Source organism: Megalobrama amblycephala, linkage group LG3, assembly GCF_018812025.1.
Source record: "Megalobrama amblycephala isolate DHTTF-2021 linkage group LG3, ASM1881202v1, whole genome shotgun sequence".
Taxonomy (NCBI): Eukaryota; Metazoa; Chordata; class Actinopteri; order Cypriniformes; family Xenocyprididae; genus Megalobrama; species Megalobrama amblycephala.
In genome coordinates, this window is record NC_063046.1 from 1,772,715 (window position 1) to 1,800,009 (window position 27,295).

The window sequence follows — 27,295 nt, forward strand, 5'->3', positions numbered from 1 at the left end:
AAATGTACCAAAGTGTGTTTCATTTCAAAAGCTTAAAGTTTTTAATTCAAATGTTCTTTTTAACATGATATATGATCAAATGTTTTTTTTTTTTTTTTTTTTTTTTTTTTTTTTGAAGATTAACATACAATTTTTAATAAGTTTTCATTATTACATAGCAACTTCACATGTCCGTCTTAACCAACATGACATTTTCATCTAAAATATCACAAAATAAGTTATATATTTTTAAAACATATACTATTTTCAGGATTATATGCGTGTCCCTGTTTACATAAGATATACTGATTCACAATAAACTCTTTTTTGTAAATATTTTATGATTTGTGCGCGTCCCTCAGTTTGACTTACCACCCGTCACACTAACTTGTTGTAGCCTATCTATAAATAATGCACTGTTTCTTTAAATGACATCATAAAGCCCAAGTGACATCATTTGAGCCTTATAGCCACCAAGAACAAAAGCAGGAAACTATGTACATTTTTTTTTTTACATTGTTTGTTTGTTTGTTGCTTTTTCATGTTAGGCAAGGCCCATCATGCTCAAACCAACCACCCCGTCACGCAAAAATAGATAGGGAAAATGTTTTTTATTATTTTTTTTTTTACATTATTAATACAAAAGCAAATTATATTTCAGATTGAATGCATGTATGCTAGTTGAGAAACTTGACCACATGGGAGATTTGCAGACGTTTTGGAGTGAAATGTACGTGACGGGGTGGTAAATTTCATCTCAAAATGTCAGCCGACTAAAAAAAAAAAAAAAAAAAAAAAATATATATATATATATATATATATATATATATATATATATATATAGAGAGAGAGAGAGAGAGAGAGAGAGAGAGAGAGAGAGAGAGAGAGAGAGTGAGTGTTCTGGGGGGTAAAACTTTTTTTTTTTTTTTTTTTTTTTTTGGTAGGGTTCCTTTGGTAAAATGTGCATTCCAAAGGCTAAATATCATGTTATTTGGGCTCGCTTCAACCCCTGGACATGAAAAACAACCTGCGCCAACAGTGTAAAAGTAGCCCGCAGACTTGGCAACACTGATTGGGTCAATAATTCACTCATTCACTATATTACTCACACATTTTACTCAGTTTGAATGTCTCCCCTCCCCCAGTTTTTAAAGTTTAAAACAAGCAGATCATATAGAGAAACACTTTGTCCATACCACCCCGTCATAGGTAATTTTGTAAAAAGTTCATGGAAAGAAAATGAATTATTGCATAAATTAATGTTAAATGATGTTCTTGTTGTGTGCACTAATCAGATGAATGTAACTTTATTTGTATTTTTTTGTTTTTTCAGTACAAACAATGAGGCCTTTGACTAAAAATCTAAGAATAATAATAATAAAATTTTTTTTTACTATTAGTAAAACATTAGATTTTAAAAATATATCTCGTTTTATTCCAATGGCATACATATTGTCGTGACGGAGTGGTACAAGAATGGCTTCCTTGCCTGAATAAAAAGTACATTATTAATAAAGATTTTGTGCCTGAGGTGGGAAAATATGTTTTTTGGAGGATTAACATATCTTTCAATTTGTAGGTTTGTTTAAAAAAAAAAAAAAAGTTTGTTCTTAATAAAATTTTGAAAAATGCAAACAGGAAATGACACCCGTTTCGTAGAATGACTCATTTATCTGTAGCATGGATGATGTAATAAAATGATGCACAGAAATGCAAATGTGTTAGCAAGTCTGATTCATACATTTATTGTTCTTGCTAATTATGAAACAAGTTGGCAGCAGTTTCTTTTAAAACATTAAAAAAGCATACTGTTCATTACGGACAAGAAAACTGACAGTTTACAGATTTTTGCAGTATTTCTAAGTCCTTTGCCTGATCGATTTAACACTTTCCAACAGCAAAATAGCAAACAACTAACTGTAAACAGCTTTTAGTGAGCAAACCGCAATAGGTTTATGACAGGAAAACAACTTACAATCTTAAATGTGTGTCCCTGCTCAGCTGTCACTCCATTTCATGTGTTACATGATAAATTTCCCACCATTCCACTATATGTTTCCTTCGATCTTCTGCATAGTTATGACCTTATACTGAAACAGTGAAACTTTCCACGTTCATCAGTGCCGTGTGGTTTATCCAGATCCTCCAGTTCATGATTCTGTTCACAGAATCATGATGTAAATCCAATAAACATTTCATATAATCCAGGATCTCTTGCTCGTTTGAGACCTACAGAAGATCGAGTGACCAGCTGCACTTTCATCATCTCCAGCTTCTCTTTATTCAGATATGAATCTAGTAGATCTGGAGAAATAATCACAGGCACCTGCTTCCACTCGTGAAGGCGCTTGCTATTCAAGCAAATAACCTCAGTGGTTGTTGAAGGCGAGCGAGAGCCAATGAGCTGTCCTGTTGCGTCTTCAGGCGGCAACTTTTAAATTTTTTATACAGTGCGAGATTTGACTAACCAGAAAAACAAGCAACTGAACTTCCTGAAGTTGATTCATAATCCACTAAGCAAGCCAGAGTTTAAAGGGAAGATCACAGTACTGATTAATACACATCGGCAATAATTATGGGGAAAAAAAACAAAGAGAGGACAATTTTAAAGTATACAAAAACACTGAGCACTATAGACCACAATAACAGGAAATACGCTGACAGTTCTTCTTCTTCTTGTGACGTTTATTTGCGGCGAGCAAGCCAACCTTTGGTGCATTACCGCCACCAACTGAACTGGAGTGTGAAGTGACAATAGGAAGGATTATATATATATATATATATATATATATATAAAAACTATATTATATAAAGACTTATATTCTCCTGAAGTTTCCTGTATCTATTATATATCTTATTATCATTATTCTGAATTTTCTATTACCTAATATCAGTTCTAATGTCATATTATTTGCACCTTCTTTGTTTCTAGCATTTGTCTCTCTTTACTATACGCTCTGCACTGTAATCAAATATGCTCCACTGTTTCAATTTCACCACAAAATCTACAAAACCCAGAAGAGTGCTTCCTGATTTTATGCAAGTTTCCATTTAAAGATGAATGTCCTAATCTTAATTGTGTTATTATTACTTATTCTCTTCTTTTAAAGTCACTTCCAGTCTCATTAATTTGTAATCCTACTTTCTCTTGGATTTTATATAGATGTCTACCTGTCTTCTCCATATCCCATTTTTGTTGCCAAGATTTAATAACAACTTGCTTTATAATTATCTTTGCTTCTGCTTTACTGATTTTTGCATCAATTGCTACATTATTTTTATTCAATGATCTTTTAGCACGTTTATCTGCCATTTCGTTTCCATCTATTCCAACATGTGCTGGAACCCATAAAAATGACACAACCCTGTCAAGAGCATGCATTCTATACAGCAGTTGCATTATTTCTATAATAATATCTTGTCTGCAATTTGATTGACCCGATTTAATACTTCTTAATGCCGCCATTGAATCTTAACATACCACTGCTTTCTTAATCTGAGTCTCTTCCAACCATTGTAAAGTTATGACAATAGCAATCAATTCTGTAGTAAATACAGATAAGTAGTCTGGTGTTCTTTTTGTAATAATTACATCTTGTTGTGGTAACTATGGCTATTCCTGTCTTATTGGATTCTGGATCTTTTGAACCATCTGTATAAATCTGTACATTATCATAGTACATCCGTTCCATATACTGATTTACTTCATTTATTACACCACTATTGGATTTTTCCACTTTTAGTAAATACAGATCTATTGCAGGCATTTTAAATAACCACAGAGGGAGTACAGCTATAGGCACTGCATCACTGTATTTCCTATTTACTAAATCCATTGTTTGTGCCATTTCTTCTGCTATCTACCTTTTGTGTCGAATCAGCGGCACGGAGCACCAAAGTCACGTGATTTCAGTAGTTTGGTGGTTTGACACGCAATCCGAATCATGATTCAATACACTGATTCATTTGTGCTCCGATGCTTCCTGAAGCAGTGTTTTTTAAATCGGCCATCACTAAATAAGTCGTTATTTTGTTTTTTTGGCGCACCAAAAATATTCTTGTCGCTTTATAATATTAATATTGAGCCACTGAACTCACATGAACTGCTTTAAATATGTTTTTAGTACATTAATGGATCTTGAGAGAGGAAATGTCATTGCTGGCTATGGAGGCCTCACTGAGTCAGCGGATTTTAACTAAAATATCTTAATTTGTGTTCTGAAAATGAACGAAGGTCTTACGGGTGTGTAACGGCTTGAGGGTAAGTAATAAATGACAGAATTTTCATTTTTGGGTGAACTAACCCTTTAACACATTTTGGAAATCAAAACACGTTGGTTGGGGCACTTTCCAAAGGGGAAGTTTGAGCTGTGTTGTTAAGATATCTCCGGAAGGGGGACTGGAGCTGTGTGGCGCAGTTTGAGGTGTCTTGACAAAAGGGGAGATTGAAACTTTGTGTATCAGTTCGAAGTGCCTTAACAGGTAGAGCTAGACAGCGGTCCTGAAGTGTAAGGAAGATCCATTTAGATCCACTCTGATGGACAGCAAAAAACTCCCTGAAACTTCCTAGCTTTTCCATCCAGATAGCAAAATTCTGTTTTTACTGTTATTTCTATTTCTTATGCGTTCCATTTTTATTATTATGTATTCTTTATGTATTATTCTTTATGTAAAGCACTTTGAATTACCATTGTGTATGAAATTTGCTATACAAATAAAATTGCATTGCCTTGCCTTCTTTGCTTCTCTTGTAAGTAGGGATGGGTAACGGAGCCTGATTTAAACAGTCTCTGGGGCTTGTAGTATCGATAAGCTCAGATGTTATTAGTTCTGCTTTCAGTGCTGTCGAAATTAAGAAAATACCCTTACTATTTATTATTGCCACATAAACGTTATCAAGCTAATTGTATCTTGCCAACTGTTCCTTTATGCAATAAAGACAATTGTCTATGATGCATTTTTGCTATTTGAAATCCAGCAACTCTTGCCCAGACCTGTGCGATTAATCTAATTTTAATTTCCGATTTTGAGTTTGGCTTCCAAGGATTATGAAAACAAAATGTTTGAAGTAAAGCAATACCCATCCCTACATGTAACTCAGTAGGAGAGAGATCCATCTCATTAGTTTTCACTTTTACTTAGCATTTGCTTCGAGTAATTATTGATTAAATTAATACATTGTTCTTTACTTTTTATATTTTATCAACAACTTTTATTATCTGCTGATTGTATTTGCATCAGGAAAAAGTAATTTTATAATTTGTTATATCTGAAATCCATGAGGTATTATGTTTGCTTTCTATTTCAAAGTTCTCAGTAAAGCTTTTAATTGTCTAATAAACTGTATTTTACTCCACACATGACTGAGATTGAGCTCCAGACTGCAAATAAATGGTCGCATTTTGAGATTGTTTTTCCTGCCAGTGCGATCAAAATTTGTTAATTTAATTTGTTAAAATTTGTAATAACACTAGATGTACTTGTTACATCAGAAAAAGAATGGCATCTAAGCTAATATTAGTCTTTCTATTTATCCTGAGGTTTACCATAGTCAACCGGATCTGGGCCGTATCCAGCTGAGACCGAGGACCGGCGCCATGACACGACCACAACGCAGCCCTGAATTATCAGCAGAGATCGAGTCGACTAGATCATCCATTGTGAAGACATCATCGACACGACAGCCAGTGCCACAGTTCCTCAACAGACTGTCCATACCGGCGTGATGAATAAAATCCCCAACTGGATGAAACTGAATAAATACTTTGATTGTTGCGATCCTATCAGACTAATGATAGCAACCTGATTCGTAACAAAGCACTGTTCGCCAGAGGAGAACTGGCCCCCCGACTAAGCCTGGTTTCTCCCAAGGTTTTTTTCTCCATTTTAACACCTATTTAACACTTGTTATCCACCTGATGTCACCTGTTGGAGTTTGGGTTCCTTGCCGCTGTCGCCTTTGGCTTGCTTAGTTGGGGACACTTGACATTTGACTTGACATTTGATAATCAACAGTATTCTTGACATTTATTCAACAGTGCTTTGATCTGCCTGCATTGACATTATTCTTTAAGAGCTGCTGTGCAGCCAAAATTACATACCAGTTATCAATGTAAAGCCGCTTTGACACAATCTGCATTGTAAAAAGCGCTATATAAATAAAGGTGACTCGACTTGACTTGTTAACATTCGCGCTAGTGTAACCACCATAACGTTGCCCAAAGTCAAATGGCAAACGTAATGAAAGCGGAATGAAACAGTGCTACTCATTTGTGCTTCAAGGACCGTTAATCAGTCTGAACCAATGTCAGTGCAGCATGAGCTAATAACGAGCTGATCTTGATCACACGTCACTATTACTACAGAGTGCTGGGAGATCTAGTAAAGAAAGCAATTGATTTCGCCACAGAATTAATAACATCACTGCAAGATCTAGTGAGAAGCATTCGAATTCAGCGTAGAAATTTTTCTGAAGAGAATCAGTCACTTGTTATGATGATTTAATTAAGGCTTTTACTCGCATGTAAACATTGATCAACGAACATAAGCAGAAGCTCAATCTAACCTGAATAACGCACAAGAACAAACCTCTTCTGGAAGCTCAAACATGTTGCGTAACTAATGAGGTTCATTCTCGTGTGTTACGCAGCACGTTTGAGCTTCCAGAAGAGGTTTGTTCTCACGTGTGAAGCAAGTTTGGTTGAGCTTCTGCTCCTGTTCACTGATCAATGTTTACATGTGAGAAAAAGCCTAAATTAAATCTGTTCATCATATCAAGCGATCGATTCTCTTCAGAAAATTTAGACTAAACTGTTCGATTCGTATAGATTAGTTTTGCGATCTCTTTATGAAGTTTTTGAAATGTGGTAGTAATAAAGGCAGTCAATAGAAGGAAATCTGTCATCAAAACTTTCTTCATTTGTGTTCTGAAGATAAACAAAAGTCTTATGGGTGTGGAACAACATGTGGGTGAGAAATTAATGACAGAATTTTCATTTTGGGGTGAACTAACCTGTAACTAAGAATGTAACATTGTCCAATTTATCATTCTCTGCCGAATTGAAACACTTTGCTAATGATGGATCATTTATTTAGTTAAAGTTGATGACAAAGGGTCACTCACTACAACAACGCTACAACTCAAGCAGTCTTGAGTCTGTTTAGGCATCTGAACTTCTGCTGAAGACCTCGGTAAGGAACTCTGTTCAGCACCTGCTATAATGAAAAAAGTTCTTTATGTGTAAGCACAAATTCAACTGCTAGCACTGCAGCCTGTGAAAGTGTCACCACCTTCTGCTCATTGAAGTACAGCATCACCCGCTCAGGAAGACGCTGCTTAAAATCCTCAAGTAACAGAAGTTCCCTAAGTAAAACAAAATCCTTAGCCTTACTAGAAATGCATCATTTGTCAAAGATAGTTCCCTTTTCTCGTGCAAATTCTACAAAGGTTTGAGTAGCGTTTTTCTTATGAATTCGAAACTGTTGACTGTAAGCCTCTGGCACTAACTCATATGCTCAAAGTATGGCTGATTTAACTACATAATAGACCATCTTCCAAAGAGCAGGTAGAGTACACTTCTAGCGCCTTGCCAACTAATTTGCATTGTAACAGTAACGACCAAACGTACTTCGGCCAACTTAAGGATGTTGCAATCCTCTCAAAACTGTTAAAATAACTATCCACTTCCGATTCTCTAAAATTTGGCACCAAAGCAATGTGTTTTTTTCACATCAAATGTGGTGAAACGTAAATTAGACAATCTATCACTCAACCGATGAGAAGTTTTGCTGTGCAGAGAAGACTGGAGTAATCTTAGCTGCTTCGATCTCCAACTTACGAAGCTTCACCTCTTTCTCGGCTTGAGCCTGGGGACTTCCAGATGCAGATCTATCTCTGCTTGGCAGGCTTGTGCTTGTTCTTCCACCTCTATATGGAGCCATGCAATTTGGACCTTCATCTGTAACTCCCCTCTTGAACTGGGAGTACCTGGTGAAAAGGGTCCAAAGAATGGCAAAACTGCCCCAAAATAAGCCTCAGCCTCTGTCTTGGCCATCTCTACCTCCACTTTACCTGCTTCAGTAACACCCTGCTCCTCGCCAAAAAGATCGGCCTCTTTGTCTACATCAGGCAAAATTTCTAATTCAAACAGCAGGTACTTCGGCTTTAATTTTTTTTTTAGCGATTGAATAGGAATATGAAAGTGGGTAGCTATTGTTGACAAATCATCTTTTGTACAGTTTTTGATAATAAACTCAGTCTTCCATGTGTCCTGTAACCAAAGGCTTAGTGTTAGCTGCATTTGTTACAGTTTTCATTAAATAATTTGTGTGTGTCTGATTGGCCCAGAAGCTACAGGGAAAGTATTGTGCATTGTTATGTTTCTTTTTGTTGCAATAGTTTTATTTTGTGTGTATATTTTGACATAAAAACCTATAAATAAAGTTCTGAAAATGTTTATATTGTTAGAATTCATTTAATATGGTTTTATAATACTTAATGGTTGAGGATAATAAATCATTTTAGAATGATGATTTCTGATTTAAGCGTGGATGTTAGCTGATTGTGAAGCTCCTCTGAATCTGAAGCGGATGTTTAACAAACTGTGAAACTCGGAATTTGGTGAGTTTATCTGTATTTTATTTTCTTTGGAAAATATGTTACTATGCATATCATTATGCATGCTGTAAAAATCGTTTGCATATCTTCTGAATGTTAATATGATTTGTTTTAAAATGTTGATTGATTTTGAATTTGGTTTTCTTTTTATTTGAACATTTCAGTTATGATAAGAAGTTCCAGTTTGGTTGAATTGTGGTTATATGACATTGTACCTTGTTTAAGGGTTTATTTGGTTTGTCTAAAATGGTATAGGAAGTTCAAAACACTAAAAGCAAAATAGAATAAGAAACTTAGACTCAAAAAATAAAAAAAAGACAGTGAAGCTTAAGAGCTGTCCAAAATACAACTAAATCATTGTACACAGAGATAAAGTAGATAAATTAAATTGTTTGACGAAAAAAAGGGAAATCAAATCTTAAAAGAATAAGAGAAGAAAACCAAAGACAACACAGATAATTCATATTTTGTGTATCATTTTATTGTTTTATTGTTGGTGTTTCCAATTCTGTTTCATGTTATTCTTGTGACTGCTCAATTACAATATATTTTTTTGAGTATTTTTCTTACATGACTTTGAGATTCATTTATTGCCAGTATTAATTCGGTTCTCCACTGACCTTGGACTTTGGTCCATTGCTCCAACCAACATTGAGGACACTTGTTACACAGTTTCAGTTCAGCTCCGATTGAAGCTGTTTTATATGTTCAGCTTACTTTAGCACAGCTGCATAAAGTGGATCAGGATTAAGATCCATCATTTCTCTCAAGGGTCAATCTGTCACAATTAGTCCACATATTGTAAAGTTTATTGCTTGAAAGATCATGTGCTTTACAGATGAGGAGCTACAACTATCCTGAGTCGAGATATTGAGGTTTGCATACACAGTAAAATCCACAGAGTTAAATCAACACTCAGAGAACATTTGGTCCCTCTCTGAATAGTATTAAAATAACACTGAAGCAGAGTTAAAGTTAATGAGTTAATTAAGCTATTAATTCAGGGATGATTGAACATTAATGATGAACACCTGCTGTTTTTACTGTGTATTAGTAACCAAAGTTTTGTGGTTCCAGAGCAGAACTGGTTCCTGAGCCTGGTTTCTTCCAAGGATTTTTTTCTCCATTTCTGTCACCTGATAGAGTTTAAGTCTATTGTCATTGTTGCCTTTGGCTTGATTAGCTGGGGTTTAATATTCAGTAATATCATTGATTTGACTGCAGTGACACTTTCAGATGAGAGCAAAACTTGAACTGAATTGAGCTAAATGACGACTGTATTGTTGTCTGCTTTATCGTTAAATCAGATTTGTTTCACAATTGATGAAATTTATACTGTAGTTATCAAAGCTAAAAAAAATGGTCAAGTAATCTCCACTACACCACCTGAGATTTATTGATGCACTAGCATCTGATCATTGTGGTTTTCACTGAATCACACACATCCTCTCTGTGAATGCAAGTATAACTGCCCTAAAACGACTGGTTACTTTGTGCTCAGATTCCTTCGTGTCGCTCGCTCCCTCCTCACTGGTCTCTGTCTTCCCCAGGAGTTGCAGATTTCTATCAGAAAAAGATTGCTCAGCTTCTCGTCGTGACTCCTCAACTAAGCTCAAATATATTTTCTTCCATTCGGTTTTATTCAGCTGTTTGTGCTCCCGTTTGTACTGCTTCACTTTCTCATTCAGTTTCTGCCTCTGAATATCCTGAATGAATTTCTCTGCTCCCTCAAACATATCACTTGTAAAGTGTGTCCCTCTGTTCTCTTCCATCATCATCTCTATTTTACTGATCAGATCTTTGAACTGTGGGAAACTGGCAGACTCATTGTCCAGACAGAAGAATCGGTTTCCACAACTTTCTACAAGCTTTTTGAGATCTGGATCACCTTCCTCTAGATACTGCTCAATAGTTTTATTTTGCTTCTCTAACTGATCTTTGTAAGTGAAGAGGATCATGGTGTATTTTAGTATCTGTTCTTCCAAACACTACTTTGAGATGTTGCACTGTATTTTTCTCCTCCTCAGTGAATCGACCCACTCTAATGATGATAAGAAAAGCATGTGGTCCCAGGAGAAGCGTACGTTACACATTTCACTATTTCAGATTTAATCTCATTTCTACTGAGTTCAGTATCATAAAGTCCAGGCGAGTCGATGACTGAGATCACTTTACCCATCCTCTCTGTAGTTTCTAACTGACACTGTTTCGTCTGAGACTTTGAACTGGCTGAAGATTTGAACACTTTTCTGCCGATGATGGTGTTTCCAGTGGCACTTTTCCCAGATCCAGTTTTTCCCAGCAGAATCAGCCTGATCTGGTCTTTCCTCTCAGGAATCATATGAAGCTCATCTGGATCTTGAGCTGAAGACTTTCCTAAAACTATAGATCAAATCAAATCAGTAATAAAACACACTCCAAGAATTCTTCCCTTATTAATAATGCAATAAACTAGTGACATACGTTTAGTGAACAAATTTACTCTAAAGTTATTATATATATATATATATATATATATATATATATATATATATATATATATATATATATATATATAATCAATCAGGCATAACAAATGACCATCTTTCTAATATTGAAGACCAACACCCCTTTTGCTGCCAAAACAGCCCTGACCCGTCGAGGCATGGACTCCTCTAGACCCCTGAAGGTGTGCTGTGGTATCTGCACCAAGATGTTAGCAGCAGATCCTTAAAGTCCTGTAAGTTGTGAGGTGGAGCCTCCATGGATCGGACTTGTTTGTTCAGCACATCCCACAGATGCTGGATTGGATTGAGATCTGGGGAATTTGGAGGCCAAGTCAACACCTCAAACTCGTTGTTGTGCTCCTCAAACCATTCCTGAACCATTTTTGCTTTGTGGCAGGAGCATTATCCTTTGCCCTTGTAAAACTCGCTCAAATCCTTACTCTTGCCCATTTCTCCTGCTTCTAACACATCAACTTTAAGGACAAAATGTTCACTTGCTGCCTAATATATCTCACCCACTAACAGGTGCTGTGATGATAGATGAGAGATAATCAGTGTTATGATGTTATGCCCGATCGGTGTATATATATATATACAGTGGGTACGGAAAGTATTCAGACCCCCTTAAATTGTTCACTCTTTGTTATATTGCAGCCATTTGCTAAAATCATTTAAGTTCATTTTTTTTCCACATTAATGTACACACAGCACCCCATATTGACAGAAAAACACAGAATTGTTGACATTTTTGCAGATTTATTAAAAAAGAAAAAATGAAATATCACATGGTCCGAAGTATTCAGACCCTTTGCTCAGTATTTAGCAGAAGCACCCTTTTGATCTAATACAGCCATGAGTCTTTTTGGGAAAGATGCAAAGTTTTTCACACCTGGATTTGGGGATCTTCTGCCATTCCTCCTTGCAGATCCTCTCCAGTTGTGCCAGGTTGGATGGTAAACATTGGTGGACAGCCATTTTTAGGTCTCTCCAGAGATGCTCAATTGGGTTTAAGTCAGGGCTCTGGCTGGGCCATTCAAGAACATTCACAGAGTTGTTGTGAAGCCACTCCTTCGTTATTTTAGCTGTGTGCTTAGGGTCATTGTCTTGTTGGAAGGTAAACCTTCGGCCCAGTCTGAGGTCCTGAGCACTCTGGAGAAGGTTTTCGTACAGGATATCCCTGTACTTGGCTGCATTCATCTTTCCCTCGATTGCAACCAGTCGTCCTGTCCCTGCAGCTGAAAAACACCCCCACAGCATGATGCTGCCACCACCATGCTTCACTGTTGGGACTGTATTGGACAGGTGATGAGCAGTGCCTGGTTTTCTCCACACATACCGCTTAGAATTAAGGCCAAAAAGTTCTATCTTGGTCTCATCAGACCAGAGAATCTTATTTCTCACCATCTTGGCAAACTCCATGCGGGCTTTCATGTGTCTTGCACTGAGGAGAGGCTTCCGTCGGGCCACTCTGCCATAAGGCAAGGCAAGGCAATTTTATTTGTATAGCACATTTCATACACAATGGTAATTCAAAGTGCTTTACATAAAGAAGAAGAATAAAAATAGAACATAAGGAATAGAAATAACAGTAAAAACAGAGAATTTTGCTATCTGGATGGATGAGCTAGGAAGTCTCAGGGAGTTTTTTGTTGTTGTTGTTGTTGTTGTCCATCAGAGTGGATCTAAATGGATCTATCCATCAGAGCGGATCTGAATGGATCTTCCTCACACGACAGGACTGCTACCTGTTAAGGCACTTCCAACTGATACACAAAGTTTCAATCTCCTATTTTGCCAAGACACCTCAAACTGCACCACACAGCCCTAATCCCCCTTCCGGAGATATCTATGCAACACAGTTCAAATTTCCCCTTTGGAAAGTGTCCTGACTGTAATCCAGAGATATCTTAACCATGCACCACAGCTCAAATTTCCCCATGGTTTGTACCAAATTTTAACCTAATCTCAAATGCTTTCTTCCTAATTCTCCCAGCTCTTTCAACCAGACAGTAATATTTAAAATGCATTAAAAGTCAGAAAACAAGATGATACGTAAAAGATATAAAATACATTAAAAATGAAATAAAAACAGGAAAAGGAATTTAAAAGAATAAAAAGATAATACGTATAAAATAAAATGCAAACAGTTCGGACATAGCACAGTGCTCAATCAGCAAATGCATAGGTAAAGCCCCAAATGGTGGAGTGCTGCAGTGATGGTTGACTTTCTACAACTTTCTCCCATCTCCCGACTGCATCTCTGGAGCTCAGCCACAGTGATCTTTGGGTTCTTCTTTACCTCTCTCACCAAGGCTGTTCTCCCCCGATAACTCAGTTTGGCCGGACGGCCAGCTCTAGGAAGGGTTCTGGTCATCCCAAACATCTTCCATTTAAGGATTATGGAGGCCACTGTGCTCTTAGGAACCTTAAGTGCTGCAGACATTTTTTTGTAACCTTGGCCAGATCTGTGCCTTGCCACATTTCTGTCTCTGAGCTCTTCAGGCAGTTCCTTTGACCTCATGATTCTCATTTGCTCTGACATGCACTGTGAGCTGTAAGGTCTTATAGACAGGTGTGTGGCTTTCCTAATCAAGTCCAATCAGTATAATCAAACACAGCTGGACTCAAATGAAGGTGTAGAACCATCTCAAGGATGATCAGAAGAAATGGACAGCACCTGAGTTAAATATATGAGTGTCACAGCAAAGGGTCTGAATACTTAGAACCATGTGATATTTCAGTTTTTCTTTTTTAATAAATCTGCAAAAATGTCAACAATTCTGTGTTTTTCTGTCAATATGGGGTGCTGTGTGTACATTAATGAGGAAAAAAATGAACTTAAATTATTTTAGCAAATGGCTGCAATATAACAAAGAGTGAAAAATTTAAGGGGGTCTGAATACTTTCCGTACCCACTGTATGTATATATACACACACATATATATATATATATATACACACACACACACACACACTAGAACTTACAATTGACTGGAGAACCTCTTTTGCTGTCACGCCTTGCCATTTGTTTCACGGTAAGTTTCCCTCTGTTCTTCATGATCATCCGTTCAATCTTCTTCAGGAGTTCTTGTACCTGACTGTCTGATTTACTCTTGTTATTGAAACAGTGAAACTTTCCTTCACATTTAGTCACCAGTCCCTGGAGATCTGCATGATCTTTGCTTTGTAGATATTCCTCAATTGTCAATGGCTCATCCATTTCCTCCAGTTCATCTCCACGTGTGAAAAGGACCATCATGTATTTCTGAACTTCAGGACCAAATAAATCTTTAATATTTTCCAGGATCTCTTCCTCATTTTTCACGTGTTGCTCTAGAGGAACGGTGAGCAGAACCGCACTGAGACCTGCTGAACATCGTTTGACAAGCTCCACTTTCATTTCCTCCAGCTGCTCTACAGACAGATCTGGATCCCGTGGATCTGGAGAAATAATCACATGCACCTGCTTCTCTCCAATCTGTGTTTTGCCCTCACACAACTTCAGACTCATGCTTCTTAATTTTAAACCTCTTGTCCCCCACTATAGTGTTTCCAGATGAGCTTGCCCCAGAACCATATCTGCCCATCAGAAGAATCCGGACCTCTGGATCATCTGGACTGGAGCAGATCTCTGACATCTCTGAAATAAAAACATGAAATAAGATCAGAATCAGGCCAGGGCAAGTTATCATTCTTCTCACTGCAGGCCGAGAGTAAGAAACATTAGTTGGACACGAATGATACAATCAGTGATATACAAACACTGAACTTTATGGAGTCTTGCAATAAACAATAACCTTTGGACCATCTTTTGCTACTGCCAAATTTATTAGTTTTTCTTAAATTATATTTATTGTTTAGTTCAAACCTTAAATTTTGATAGAAATATTTTCCAAAGACAAACACCTTTTGTATAAAGTAAATAGATTATTTCGACATATCATATTTAATCAATTAATTTTCCTTACAAGACAAATTGTTAATGTAGGTAAATATGATTTTGTTGTTGTTTTAGTTTATAAAGACAACTTTAAAGGCCCTTTTAAAATATGAATCATGTTTTCAGTTATGTATACAAATAATAATAAAAAACATAAAATGAAAAAACAAACAAACAAAAAAAAACAACAACAATAGCTTCTGTAGTTAGTAAAGCGGTGTCCTGCACACCAACAGTCTGTAAATACCAATTAACAAAATATTGTTTATTCTCATTTTCATTTTATTTTTATTTATTTATTTAATTTTTTATATATACATATTATTATGTTTTATTATTTACAGTTTTTTCATGAATAACAGTGCATACACACACATATACATACATCATACACACAAGCAATTCCTATGGAAGAATTTTGAAAAAATGACAGAGACAGTGAAAAAAGGAAAGAAGTAGGATGTGAGAATTTTTGCATTTATTTTATATATATATTTGTTTTGTTTATTCTCGTTTTTAGGGGGATTTGCTTTTACCCGAAACAGGTTAAAATCGAAAGCATGTTTTTTACTTAGACTTTTATTAAAAATAAATATATTTTTTTACTCCCTTTTCAGAGTACAATGATTAAATTCAAGGCCTTACCACGGGAATTAGTTATTTAAACTCTACTTCAGGAAAACATAGAAAAAAAGAGTAACAACAAACACAGTCTTTGAGTCGGTGTGGAAAGATTTCTTACCTGCAGGTGCAAAGGCTTGAACTTTAGTCGGAGGTCAAAGATCGATCTTTAGTGAATGCGACTCCAGACAGATCACACAAATAAAGTTTCATAGAAAACAAAAAAACGGCGCAAAACATTAATAAAGCACTCTTTAAATGAAACATGCCGAGGATTTGGTCAAAAGAAAAACAGAGAGAACAGCAGCAGCAGCGTTTAGATTTACTGTCAGGTAAAATGCAGTCAGTTACCTGTTCTTTCTGTTACCTGTGAGAGGAGGAGTCTGACACTCAATAAACATGATCAGACACTGACCGATGACCCGCATGAGCTAATGATTACCTTACACCGATGCTATACAGACTTATTTCAGACTTATGTACAGACACCGCATGATGTTCAAATGGGAACCACCAACAGGGTGTAAAAAGTAACACTGAAGCAGTGTTAGAATTAATTAGATACTTGAGTGATTAATTGAGTGATGATTGTTTGATTGTTGAAGACAGCTGATGATAACGAGCAGGAAAGAGAAACACCAGGAGCCTGTTTCAGGAAGGAGGTTAAGTGAAAACTCTGAGTATGTTAACCCTGAAATGAGGGAAACTCAGGGTTTTCTGTTGCAGAGTAAGCAGGGTAAGTCAAGCCCGTTTCTGAAAGAGAGGTAACCTATACCTGAACCTAACCTGGTCAGGAGCAGGTTTTCTTTGGTAAACCCAGAGTTTCTTTCGGTCTCCTCCCTCTTTTTAAAACACAAGCGATGCTTAAATACTTCATTTATTCACGCTGCAAAAATGCTTTTCTTACTGAGTATTTTTGTCTTATTTCAAGTACAAATATCAAAAAATTCTTAAAATCGTCATGAAATCAAAATTGACCTTATTTACTTTGTTAGTGCATATTACATTTACATATAGTCATTTAGCAGACGCTTTTATCCAAAGTGACTTACAAATGAATATTAATAGAAAATGAATATTACTAGTCTGCATATTGATATAGTAGTTCAATAACTTACCGTTCTGCCGTTTTCACCTCTGATATTATAACAGTGATAAGAATTAAACTTGTATTGGCATCTTTTTGTCACGTGGTGAATCGTAATATCAGAGCTCCATTGATGATGGCTTTTCATAGTCGTGGTGCATGTGCTTAACTCAGAGTCAACTTACTCAGAGTCAATTTAACTTACTCAATATAGCTGTTGTGAAACAGAAAACTCTGAGTTTCCCATCTCAGAATAAGTCAACTCAGAGATCAAGTTTTACCTCAGAGTTGGTTAAATCTCCTTATGGAAACAGGCCCCAGAACTACGGCTGACTTTAGCCACAGACTATGATGATGCGGGTTAAACTATAGAAAAGTAGCACCTAAGCCATTACAGTCTAACACATATAGCAAGAGTAACTACATCAAGCATTCATGCACAAACTGAGTACTGGCAAGAACTTTCGGTAACACTTTAGTATACTGATCCTTCATTAATGAATAACTACACAGGAACAAACGAATAATGCATTATTAACACTCTAGTAACTTCTATTAACTAACAATAAACTCTGATGAATGAATTAGTAAGTAATAGTGCTCAGTTGAATGTGGTAGTTCACTATTAACTAATCAGTAACTGTTTTTTTCATTCCTCCCAGAGAACTACTAAGAACTACTATATACAAGTTCGTAATTAACATGAATGATGTATAATGTATAATTAATTCTAGAGTAAAGGTCATGGTAACCCACTAGTAATGACTGAAGTGTTACTAAATCCTTAAGAAGGAATTGCTAATTATTTGGATCAGTATTCTAAAGTGAGAAACATGATAACTCTCTAGTAACTACTGAAGTCTTTGTAAACTTTTGAGGTTTTTGTAAAGTATTGGATAGTAATAACTCAAGAGTTACTATATAACTCTAAATTAACTACTTCTTATTGGGATCAGTATTCTAAAGTGAGAAACATGATAACTCTCTAGTAACTAAAGACTTTGTAAACTTCATGTTTTTGTATGTTTCCCTTTCAAAAGGGAACAAGACTCTGCGCTGACTGCGCTATGGGGGACGTCATTCGTGACTCGTGTTCGAAATGCCAAGAATCACAACACTCCAATCCTATTGGCCGGCGACAGCCTATCACGTCAAACGGTGCGAACCGTGACGTATAAAGGGAGCGCCTGGGGAAGCAGCCAACATCCTTTCGTCTTTTTTGAACTGTTTTTGTTCGTGCCATTGTTTCACAAACCGCAGTAGGAACTTCTTTTTTGTCTGCAAATGTTCAGGAGAATGTGTTCATCCATGTCCCCTGGTTTGACACTTGATGTACAAGTTTCTGGCGTTTTTCTGTCTGATAGGAGCGAACGCATAGACGATGCTTGAGGGCGGCGTCTATGTGTGTTTGTCTATTATTCACTGCGAGCGTCTCTTCTGTTTGGACGCTCTGTTCTCGTTTGACACTCTTTCCGAGGGAGGAGGTGTCTGCATCTGTGTTTGTAGCCCCGTGTGTGCTATGACCGCTCCTCTGGCTGCTGGGTGTGTGAGCCGCTGTGTTTTTGGGACGCGCTTTTCGGCAGGCTGCAGCTGCCGTGAGTGTGTGTTAAGAAAGGGGCCACACTCGGACGGTTCGACGAACGGTTCCTTTCTGTCCATGAATATTGCGGCTCCCATAGACTTTCCATTCTCTCCTGATCTCCGCGTTTGAGATCGGGAGGGCATGGAAAAACCCCTGGCCGTTCAGATTTGGATCTGAGCCAGACAGACGGGAGGAGGAAGAAACGAGAGTAATAACGATTGTAAACACCGTTGCGTTTGTAATCGATTCCCCAGCTATTTTAGGGCTATTTATATCTACCCTCTCCTTGTCACAGTCACATGGACTTTCAGTTTGTTTGTTGTCATCTGTCACATGTTCCTTTGTTCTAGTTTCCCGCCACAATCAGTATCCATGGACACTAATCGATTCATCACAGCTGTTTGTCATTTGAGTTCATCAGTCTGTCTATTTAAGTTCCTGTATCTGTTCAGTTAGTTGTCGGGTGTCGTTCGTGTGTACCTTGGTGTTTGTTCCTGTACTCTCCAGTTGGATTATCTAGTAAAAGATGTGTTTGTATCTTATCTCCTCGTCGTGTGCTTTATACACCCTAGGTATTGTAACACTCCCCTTCTTCTTTCACCTCCCATATATATATATATATATATATATATATATATATATATATATATATATATATATATATATATATATATATATATATATATATATATATATATATATATATATATATACTTGCTCAGGTGTTTTACAGTTAAGCTGTCGGCTGGCCTTCTGGCTTGATAGTGAAAGTGCTTTTAGGCTTTGTTCTATGAGCCACAGGGAGGTGGGTCCATTTTTTTGTTTATTTAAAAAAAAGTGTGGACTTTGTTTCTCCTGTATAGCTTTCCTGAGCATGTAGTCAGTAAAGTTAGAGGGGGCTTTTTTGGGCAAAATAACTGTAGCATTAGGTTGGCGAGTTTTAAAACATGCAGGCTGCTTTTCGGCTGCTATTTTGTAGCCTCCTATGTTAGAGTAGCTTCTCAGCTAATACTTTAGTTTGGTTTGAGTTGGCTCTCGTGCTTCAGTTATTTGTGTGCAGGACGGCTTATCGGCCGCCTGACACTGTTTGCTTGCAGTGCTTCATTTCTCCTCATATTTGTAGGTTTCTAGATGAAGCCCAAGCTTTGCTTGGCCCAATAGGCCTTAGCTAGCGGCTAGGCTAGAGCTAGGTTAGGTGTTTGTTTGTTTACATTCCCCTGTTATTTACTATCCCCTTGTGGTTGTATAGTTCCTAGTTCTGGCCTCCTCCTGAGGGAGTTGGTGGCCGTTTTTACCCATATTCCCCTTCATATTTTTGTATGTAGGTGCTTTAGTCAGATCAACAGCTAAGGTTTAGGTTGATATTAGCCTTCCTGGTGCTGTTTTTCTCAGGTGGCAGGCCCTTATCTCTGAGGAGATAAGTTGCGCGTTACGCTAGGCCTCACTGTTCAGAACCCTTCATGCTTTGTTTTCAGTACAAATGTCAGATTTGTCCTGTGGAAAACATTTATCCTTGTAAAGATGGCATGGGTGTTCAAAGCATTTTTTGCTTTGGGGTTCTTAGACTTTAGCCCTACATATTTATGTGAGCTTACTCTAGTGCTGCCAGAGGTTAACACCTGTTTCTGTGATAGCAGGCTGTGTTTAGCCTCTGTCTATGAACGTGGTGTTTTGTTGTACTCCCCGGTTAGGGTTTGTGTTTCACTGAGTGCATCACCTGTTGGATTGCACACTCAGGGTGAGTGTAGAGAGTCCTATTCCTGAGGCAGTGCTAAAAAGCATGAGCAAACTAGTGATCGTAAACCAACAGCGCCCCAAAACAAGCTGTATTAAAGAGAGGCTATAATAAAGAGCCAACAATCTAACAGGAAGTGTAAAACAGCTGCTGTGGTCATGATCGACTCTGGGGGAAGTCGAGAATATACTATTCTAACCAGGCTTATGCTCATGTTACTTGAGGTGTTAGGCCTTATAGGCCTTCCTTAGACCGTGATAGCATATTTATATGTACATTGCCTGTTGGAATGTGTAATTTATATGTACATTGCCTGTTGGAGCCATGCCCCCTCCGTACGAATAGGCCTTAGCTCAGGCTTTTCGTTGAGTTCTGTGGCGTAGTGTGTACTTCTCCTACCTATGGGTCTTTCGAGTACTGGCCTGTTGGCTGGCATTTGTCATAAGTTACCACTGGTTGTTGCCATGTGTTCATGGAGGTTGTAGGCCCTCATCAGGGCCTCCTTTCTGTCTGCATGTTGGCACAGCTTTGTGTGGGTTTTTTGTATGTCTCTTCACCATGGGTGAGTCGTGATTGCACTAGCTGACGCTGCGTGTTTCATGAGTCGTAGGCTTTCACAGGCCTCCTTTGCTATCATGCTGGAGTTTGGCTTTGTACTCCTGTCGCTTAGAGAGTCAAAGGTGCTTTTACTGAGTACATTTCCGAGTGCATTTGCTTCCTTAGGATAACACTGCCACGAGCTGATGCCTGATTCAGAACTGAACTGATTCAGTCATCTGTCACAGTCATGTAACTTTCCCTGTGTCTACAGCTGGCACGAGCCGCCAGGCACTTACCTGGTGGCGAAGATTGGTTAGTTTTTATGGTGCTTTTTTTTAATTAATTGTATTTAAAGCTGCAGTCCATAAGTTTTGCCTCATTGTCGCCATCTCTGTTTGATACATGCAAGTGCAGTTATTTGTGGAATTATCATCTTTACTTGGGTTGTGCATCGGCACGACTCCTCAGCGCAGATGAATCTATGTATGACCAAAGTAAGAATTTTCACCAGAAAATGCCATCTGAGGGAGTAAGTAACAAATTTGCCACTTTTGTTCTGACCAACAGAGAAAAAAACATAAATCGTGCTGCCATTGGTGATTAAATCTAATGATCACTTAGCTTGGATCACGTCAAACTGTGCAAATTATTATTATTGCAATACTTTGTTCTCAAATTGTTAATGTTAACAACAGTCAGCATTGCGCGACTATGTGTATTTAGTGTGCATTAGCATTACCTGTAGCCACTCTGCAGTCCGAAGTCTTTTGCTTTTGACTACGGGTGAAACTCCAGTTGTCTCTGATGATTGTCATTTGGCCCTTTCTGGATTACAACGATCAAAATGATAAGTTTAATTATTTCAGCTGCTATGAGAAAAGGCTATAAATGATCAGGTACAAGCAGAATCCTCACAAATAGCCTACTCGCTCTTTCTGTTTTCAGACGTGGCGTAATGACGCAAAGACGAACGGCTGCTTGCTTGAATTTCCCGTGCAAACCCACCAATATGTCGGAGAGACCACTCAGACATCCTTGGATTGCAATCATCGCATAATTTAGAGGAACATTAATAGAAATGCTCAGAAAAGTGACTTAAACATAGGATATTTTATCAATATATTTCTAAATGTGCAAGCCTTTGGATTTAAAAGCCTTATTGGAGTTGTTTTGTGCATTCTTGTGATCGTAAAATAATGGAAGCAGGTGCAAATGAATAGGTGTGTTCTCTTTTTATGTGAATATAAATATCAGTTAGATTCAGCATGATTGTGCACTCCTGATCCAATTTAATTAATTACTGTAACTTGTAACAGTTTTTATTGTAAAACATTGTTCAAATATTGATGTTAATCTTAAGTCTTTAAGTAAAGGCCAAACTTCAGCAAGTTTGGATCACTAAATCTTGAATGACTGTCAACTAAGAATGAGTTTCACGTCCTGCTTGGTTGTGTCTAGAAGGGATACAGCAACAGCCGGAAGTGAGGCAAAATTTCATAAGAAAAAAAACAGTAAATTAATTTGCTACTTATCAGATTGTATTTTATTAACAACTACACCTACCCCCAACCCTAAACCTACAGTACCCTTAGAATACTGCAAATACAGTTATTAAATTAAATAAAGAAATATTAAAATGTCTAGTGACTGTAGCTGTATCCCTTCTAGTCTTTACTGCCCCGCGAACCGAAAGACGCTAGTGATGTCCGGTTCACGAATGAATCGTTCTTTTGAACCGGTTCTTTTTAGTGAACCGGTCGAACCAGTTCACCAAATCAGACTGAATCATTCGAAACAGTAAGCAAGCACTAATCCACCAGTTACTAAAGATACTCACTTTTTGACATACCTGACACTCCCTCCAACTCGAAATAAACCAACATCCCGGAGTTATCTGTGTGGAGGGAAAGCTCTGAGTGCATGTTCAGCGATGACGTCACATTTTGGTAATAAACTGCCACTAGAGGGCGTATAGATTGTCGGCGTCCATGCATAACTGTGATGGTGGTTTTAATCCATCCATTGTGCAGCTCTGTTCACATGCAGCTCTCCGCTCTAATTCTAGATTTGTAAACTAACAATATAAAAGTGCCAACGCTGCCACCATGTTTTATGTGTCTTTTCTATAAAATAAAGACCGACATCTGAGACTAATTTGACTTTTTTTTAAAATAAACTTTTAATAAACATTTTACATGTGGTTACCCCGGATGTGCTCCCTCTTTTTGGGCCCCCACTACAATAGAACATACATGTAACATTTCATCACTCGACATAGGATCCATTTAGCAGGCTTTATTGAAGTACTCGTGGTCGAACAGGCAGGGGTCAGAATCAGCAAACACAGCAATGTAGAACAGGCAGAATCGTAATCAGAGGCAGGCAGAAGATCAGGGTCACAAGCAAGTATCACAGTCCAGGAAACAGGCAACAGGTCAAAAGGTAGGCAGCGATGGGTCAATGAACGGTAAACAGACAGGAATGGCAACGGGAGAACAAACAGGGTATAAACGCTCAGAAATGACAGCCGGGGCAATAATCAAGACTTCGCGTAGGTCTGAGTGAAATGGCAGCTTAAATAGCAGTCCTAACAAGCTGCAGCTGGATGAGGATCAGAGTCCAAGGAACGGGGCTTGTGGGAGATGTAGTGTGAGTCAGTATAGGTGAGTGACTGGATGCGTGAATGTCAGTATTCCGGTGATGGAGCCCTCTGCTGGCCAGTGGGAGGAATCACGGGGTTCGTCTCCGTGACAGAGCCCCCCCCCTGCGAGCGACTCCTGGCGCGAGGTGGTGCACGACGTCGGGGTCTACCACGTGGTCGAGGGGCCGGTCTCTCTGGGTGGTTGCGGTGGAATTCGTCGATCAAGTTGGGGTCAAGTATATCCTCGGCGCTGACCCAGGATTGCTCCTCTGGACCGTACCCCTCCCAATCGACCAGATATTGAAGGATGCGTCCCCGACGTCTGGAGTTAAGCAGTTCTCGCACCTGGTACGTCTCCTCTCCCTCCACTAGCACGGTCTGGGGACTCTGCTCACGGGACCTCCCCTCTCCCTCCTCACTGGGGTCAGCAGCGGGCTTGAGCAGAGAGACATGAAAGGTAGGAGAAATACGGTAAGTGTTAGGTAATGCAAGACGAAAAGATACTGGTGTGATTTGACGTGTTATTTGGAAGGGACCCACGTACCTTGGACTCAACTTCTTACAGGGAAGCCTCAGGCGGAGGTCCCGGGTAGACAACCAGACCCACTGGCCAGGGTGATACTCAGGTCCGAGGCGGCGCCGGTGGTCGGCATGTTCTCTCTGGCGGCGTACAGCTTGCTGTAGATGGACGTGGGCCTGATTCCAGGTCTCCTCACTTCTGTTGAGCCAATCCGTAACGGACGGCACATCGGTGGGTTCCCCGGACCATGGGAACATGGGTGGTTGAAAGCCTAGGATGCACTTGAACGGCGTGATGCCGGTGGAAGGTTTGACCAGGGAGTTCTGGGCGTACTCTGCCCACAGAAGATAACGGGCCCAATCCTCCTGGTTCTGGCTGCAATAAGATCTTAGGAAGCGAGTGAGTTCTTGATTCATCCTCTCGGCTTGCCCGTTGGCCTGGGGATGGTAGCCAGAGGTGAGGCTTACGTTGACATCCAGGGCTTGAAAGAAGGCCTTCCATAGTCGGGACGTGAACTGGGGACCACGATCTGAGACAATGTCTTCGGGCAACCCGTATAGGCGGAAGACCCAGTTGCACAGTAACTCGGCGGTCTGCATGGCAGTGGGGAGCTTGGGTTGAGGAATCAGACGACAGGCCTTGGAAAAACGATCTATAACCGTGAGTATAACAGTGTTACCTTGGGATATGGGTAGATCTGTGATGTAATCGATGGCGATATGAGACCAGGGACGTTGTGGAATGGGAAGGGGTTGGAGTAATCCGGCTGGAAGTTGTCTTGAGCTCTTCTGCATACTGCAGGTTTGACACCGCTGGATGAAGGTTGTGGCATCCCTGACGAGGGTCTCCCACCAGAAACGGTTCTGCAGTATATGGATGGTGGCTGTGATACCTGGGTGACCTGATGAAGGCAGACAGTGAGTGAAGTTTAAGACCTGATCACGGAGATTGGGTGGCACGAACACCTTGTCCGGTGGACATGCTGCTGGGATCTCTTGTTGAGCGTTATGTTGCTGTATAAGAGTCATTATGTCCCACTGAATGGGTGCTACCACCACCTGAAAGGGGAGAATGGTCTCCGGTTCATTAGGTGTCTGTTCCTCCTCGAATAAGCGAGATAGAGCATCGGCTTTCGTGTTCTTGGATGCGGGATGGTAGGTCACCGTGAAGTCGAAACGAGAGAAGAATAAGGACCATCTGGCCTGGCGTGGATTGAGTCGTTTGGCTGTACGCAAGTACTCCAGATTCTTGTGATCGGTGAAGACGGTGAAGGGGTAATTAGCGCCCTCTAGCCAGTGCCTCCACTCCTCGAATGCAGTTTTCATGGCGAGGAGTTCACGATCTCCCACATCGTAGTTGCGCTCAGCTGAGTTAAGTTTCCGAGAGTAGAAGGCACAGGGATGAACTTTGGATAAGGGACCCTGTCGCTGAGAGAGAATGGCCCCCACTCCCGTATTAGAAGCATCCACCTCTACGATGAAGGGCATCGAAGGGTCCGGGTGGCGGAGTATGGGTGCAGTGACAAAGCGCTGCTTGAGTTCCGTGAAGGCTTGTTGGGCTGCGTCTGACCAGCTGAGACGATGGGCACCTTTCTTGACCATGGACGTAAGAGGACTCACCACGGTGCTGAAATTCCGGATGAACCGGCGATAGAAGTTGGCGAACCCCAGGAAGCGTTGTAGTTCTTTCAAGGTGTGGGGTTCGGGCCATTTGAGGACAGCGTTGACCTTGCTCTCATCCATGGCAATCCCCTCCGAGCTGATGATATATCCCAGAAAGGTGGTGGATGTGGTGTGAAACTCGCACTTCTCTGCCTTGGCATACAGCTGGTGCTCGATTAGGCGTTGTAGTACCGCTAACATGGTGAATGTGATCCTCAAGCGTATTGGAGTAGACAAGGATGTCGTCGATGTAGACGATTACAGTTCTGTTCAACATGTCCCTGAATACGTCGTTGATGAATGATTGGAAGATTGAAGGACTATTGACCAGGCCGAACGGCATAACCCGGTATTCGTAGTGCCCATTGGTTGTGGAGAAAGCCGTATTCATCCCCCTCTCTGATGCGAATAAGATTGTACGCGCAGCGTAGATCAGCTTGGTGAAGTACTGGGCAGTACGCAGCTGTTCGAGGGCGGACGGCACCAGAGGAAGTGGGTACCGGAATTTTACGGTGATTTCGTTGAGACCTCGGTAGTCGATGCATGGTCGAAGACCTCCATCTTTCTTCCGCACGAAGAAGAATCCAGCGGATGCGGGTGAGGTAGATGGTCGAATAAACCCCTTTTCCAACTCCTCCTCGATATAGTTAGACATGGCCTCCGATTCTGGTTGGGATAGAGGGAAGATGCGGCCTCTGGGTGGTGTGTGGCCTGGGAGGAGGTCAATGGCACAGTCGTGGGTGCGGTGTGGTGGTAGGATGCTAGCTTGCTCCTTACTGAATGCGGTGGCGAGGTCATGGTATTCTTCGGGCAGGTTGGGGATGACTGGGAGATCCGGGTTGAACAACACGGCGTGAACAGGCATGGGTGTGATGGTGGACAGACATGTTTTCTGACACTGGGAGCTCCATTTGGTAATTTGTCCCTCTCTCCACGAGATATGTGGATCATGGAGCCGTAGCCAGGGTAATCCTAGAATTATGGGAGCGTTTGACACAGGTAGGACGTAGAATTGAATGCGTTCATTATGAAGTAATCCTGTGGACATCGGAAGTTCCTGGGATAGCTGATCAATCAGTCCAGTTCCCAGAGGGCGACCATCTATCGTGGCTACAGAAAGAGAGGTGGAACATGGAATGAGAGACACGTTATGGGTTCTGGCGAACTCCTCTGATATGAAATTACCAGCTGCGCCGGAATCTACCAGAGCAGCGGTAACCACCCGGACTCCATTAATCCATAATGTGATCGGAACAGTTACACAGTTAATTGGACTGACAGAGCTTATGGTAGCACTCACCGACTTATTTACTGCAGATGGACGTGAGGGGCATGAGATCCGCTGATGACCAGGCAGTCCGCAGTACAGACACAAACGATGAGTGAGACGCCGATTTCTCTCCTCAGCGGACAGGCGGTAGGTGTTGACTTGCATGGGTTCGGAGGTTTCCTCGAAAGCCGTTGATCTGGCCGCTGAGACACGTTGTGCGTCAACACGACGAGCACGCTGCAGGTTATCGATGGAAATAGCCAATTCGATGAAGCTGTTAAGGTCTCTGCCCTCATCTCGGCATGCTAGTTCCGTCTGCAGTTCATGACTAAGGCCCTTTCGAAACAGAATCTTTAGCGTGTCACTCACCCAGTTAGTCTGCGCTGCCAGTGTGCGAAAGTTCATGGCGTATTCCGCTGCCGTTAGTTTCCCCTGAGATAATTCCAATAAGCGTTCTCCAGCTCCTCTACCCTCTCTGGGGTGATCAAAGACCTCACGGAAACGACTGAGAAAGTCATTAAACGAAGCGAACGCTGTGCCGTCCGTGCGCCATACAGCGGTAATCCAATCCAAAGCCCTTCCCGTCAATAGTGAGCATACGAAGGCGATCTTACCC

At 40.0% G+C, this 27,295-nt stretch overlaps 1 protein-coding gene across 1 annotated transcript; it reads right to left on the bottom strand.

The window, feature by feature from the left end:
- Positions 1–9,945: 9,945 nt before the first annotated feature.
- Positions 9,946–14,727, bottom strand: LOC125264095 (immune-associated nucleotide-binding protein 9-like). Its single transcript, XM_048183334.1, is given in 5 exon segments — positions 9,946–10,575; positions 10,577–10,666; positions 10,668–10,978; positions 14,068–14,584; positions 14,586–14,727. Coding segments are annotated over 5 exon segments (1,605 nt in total). The 5' UTR covers positions 14,721–14,727; the 3' UTR covers positions 9,946–10,023.
- Positions 14,728–27,295: the final 12,568 nt, after the last annotated feature.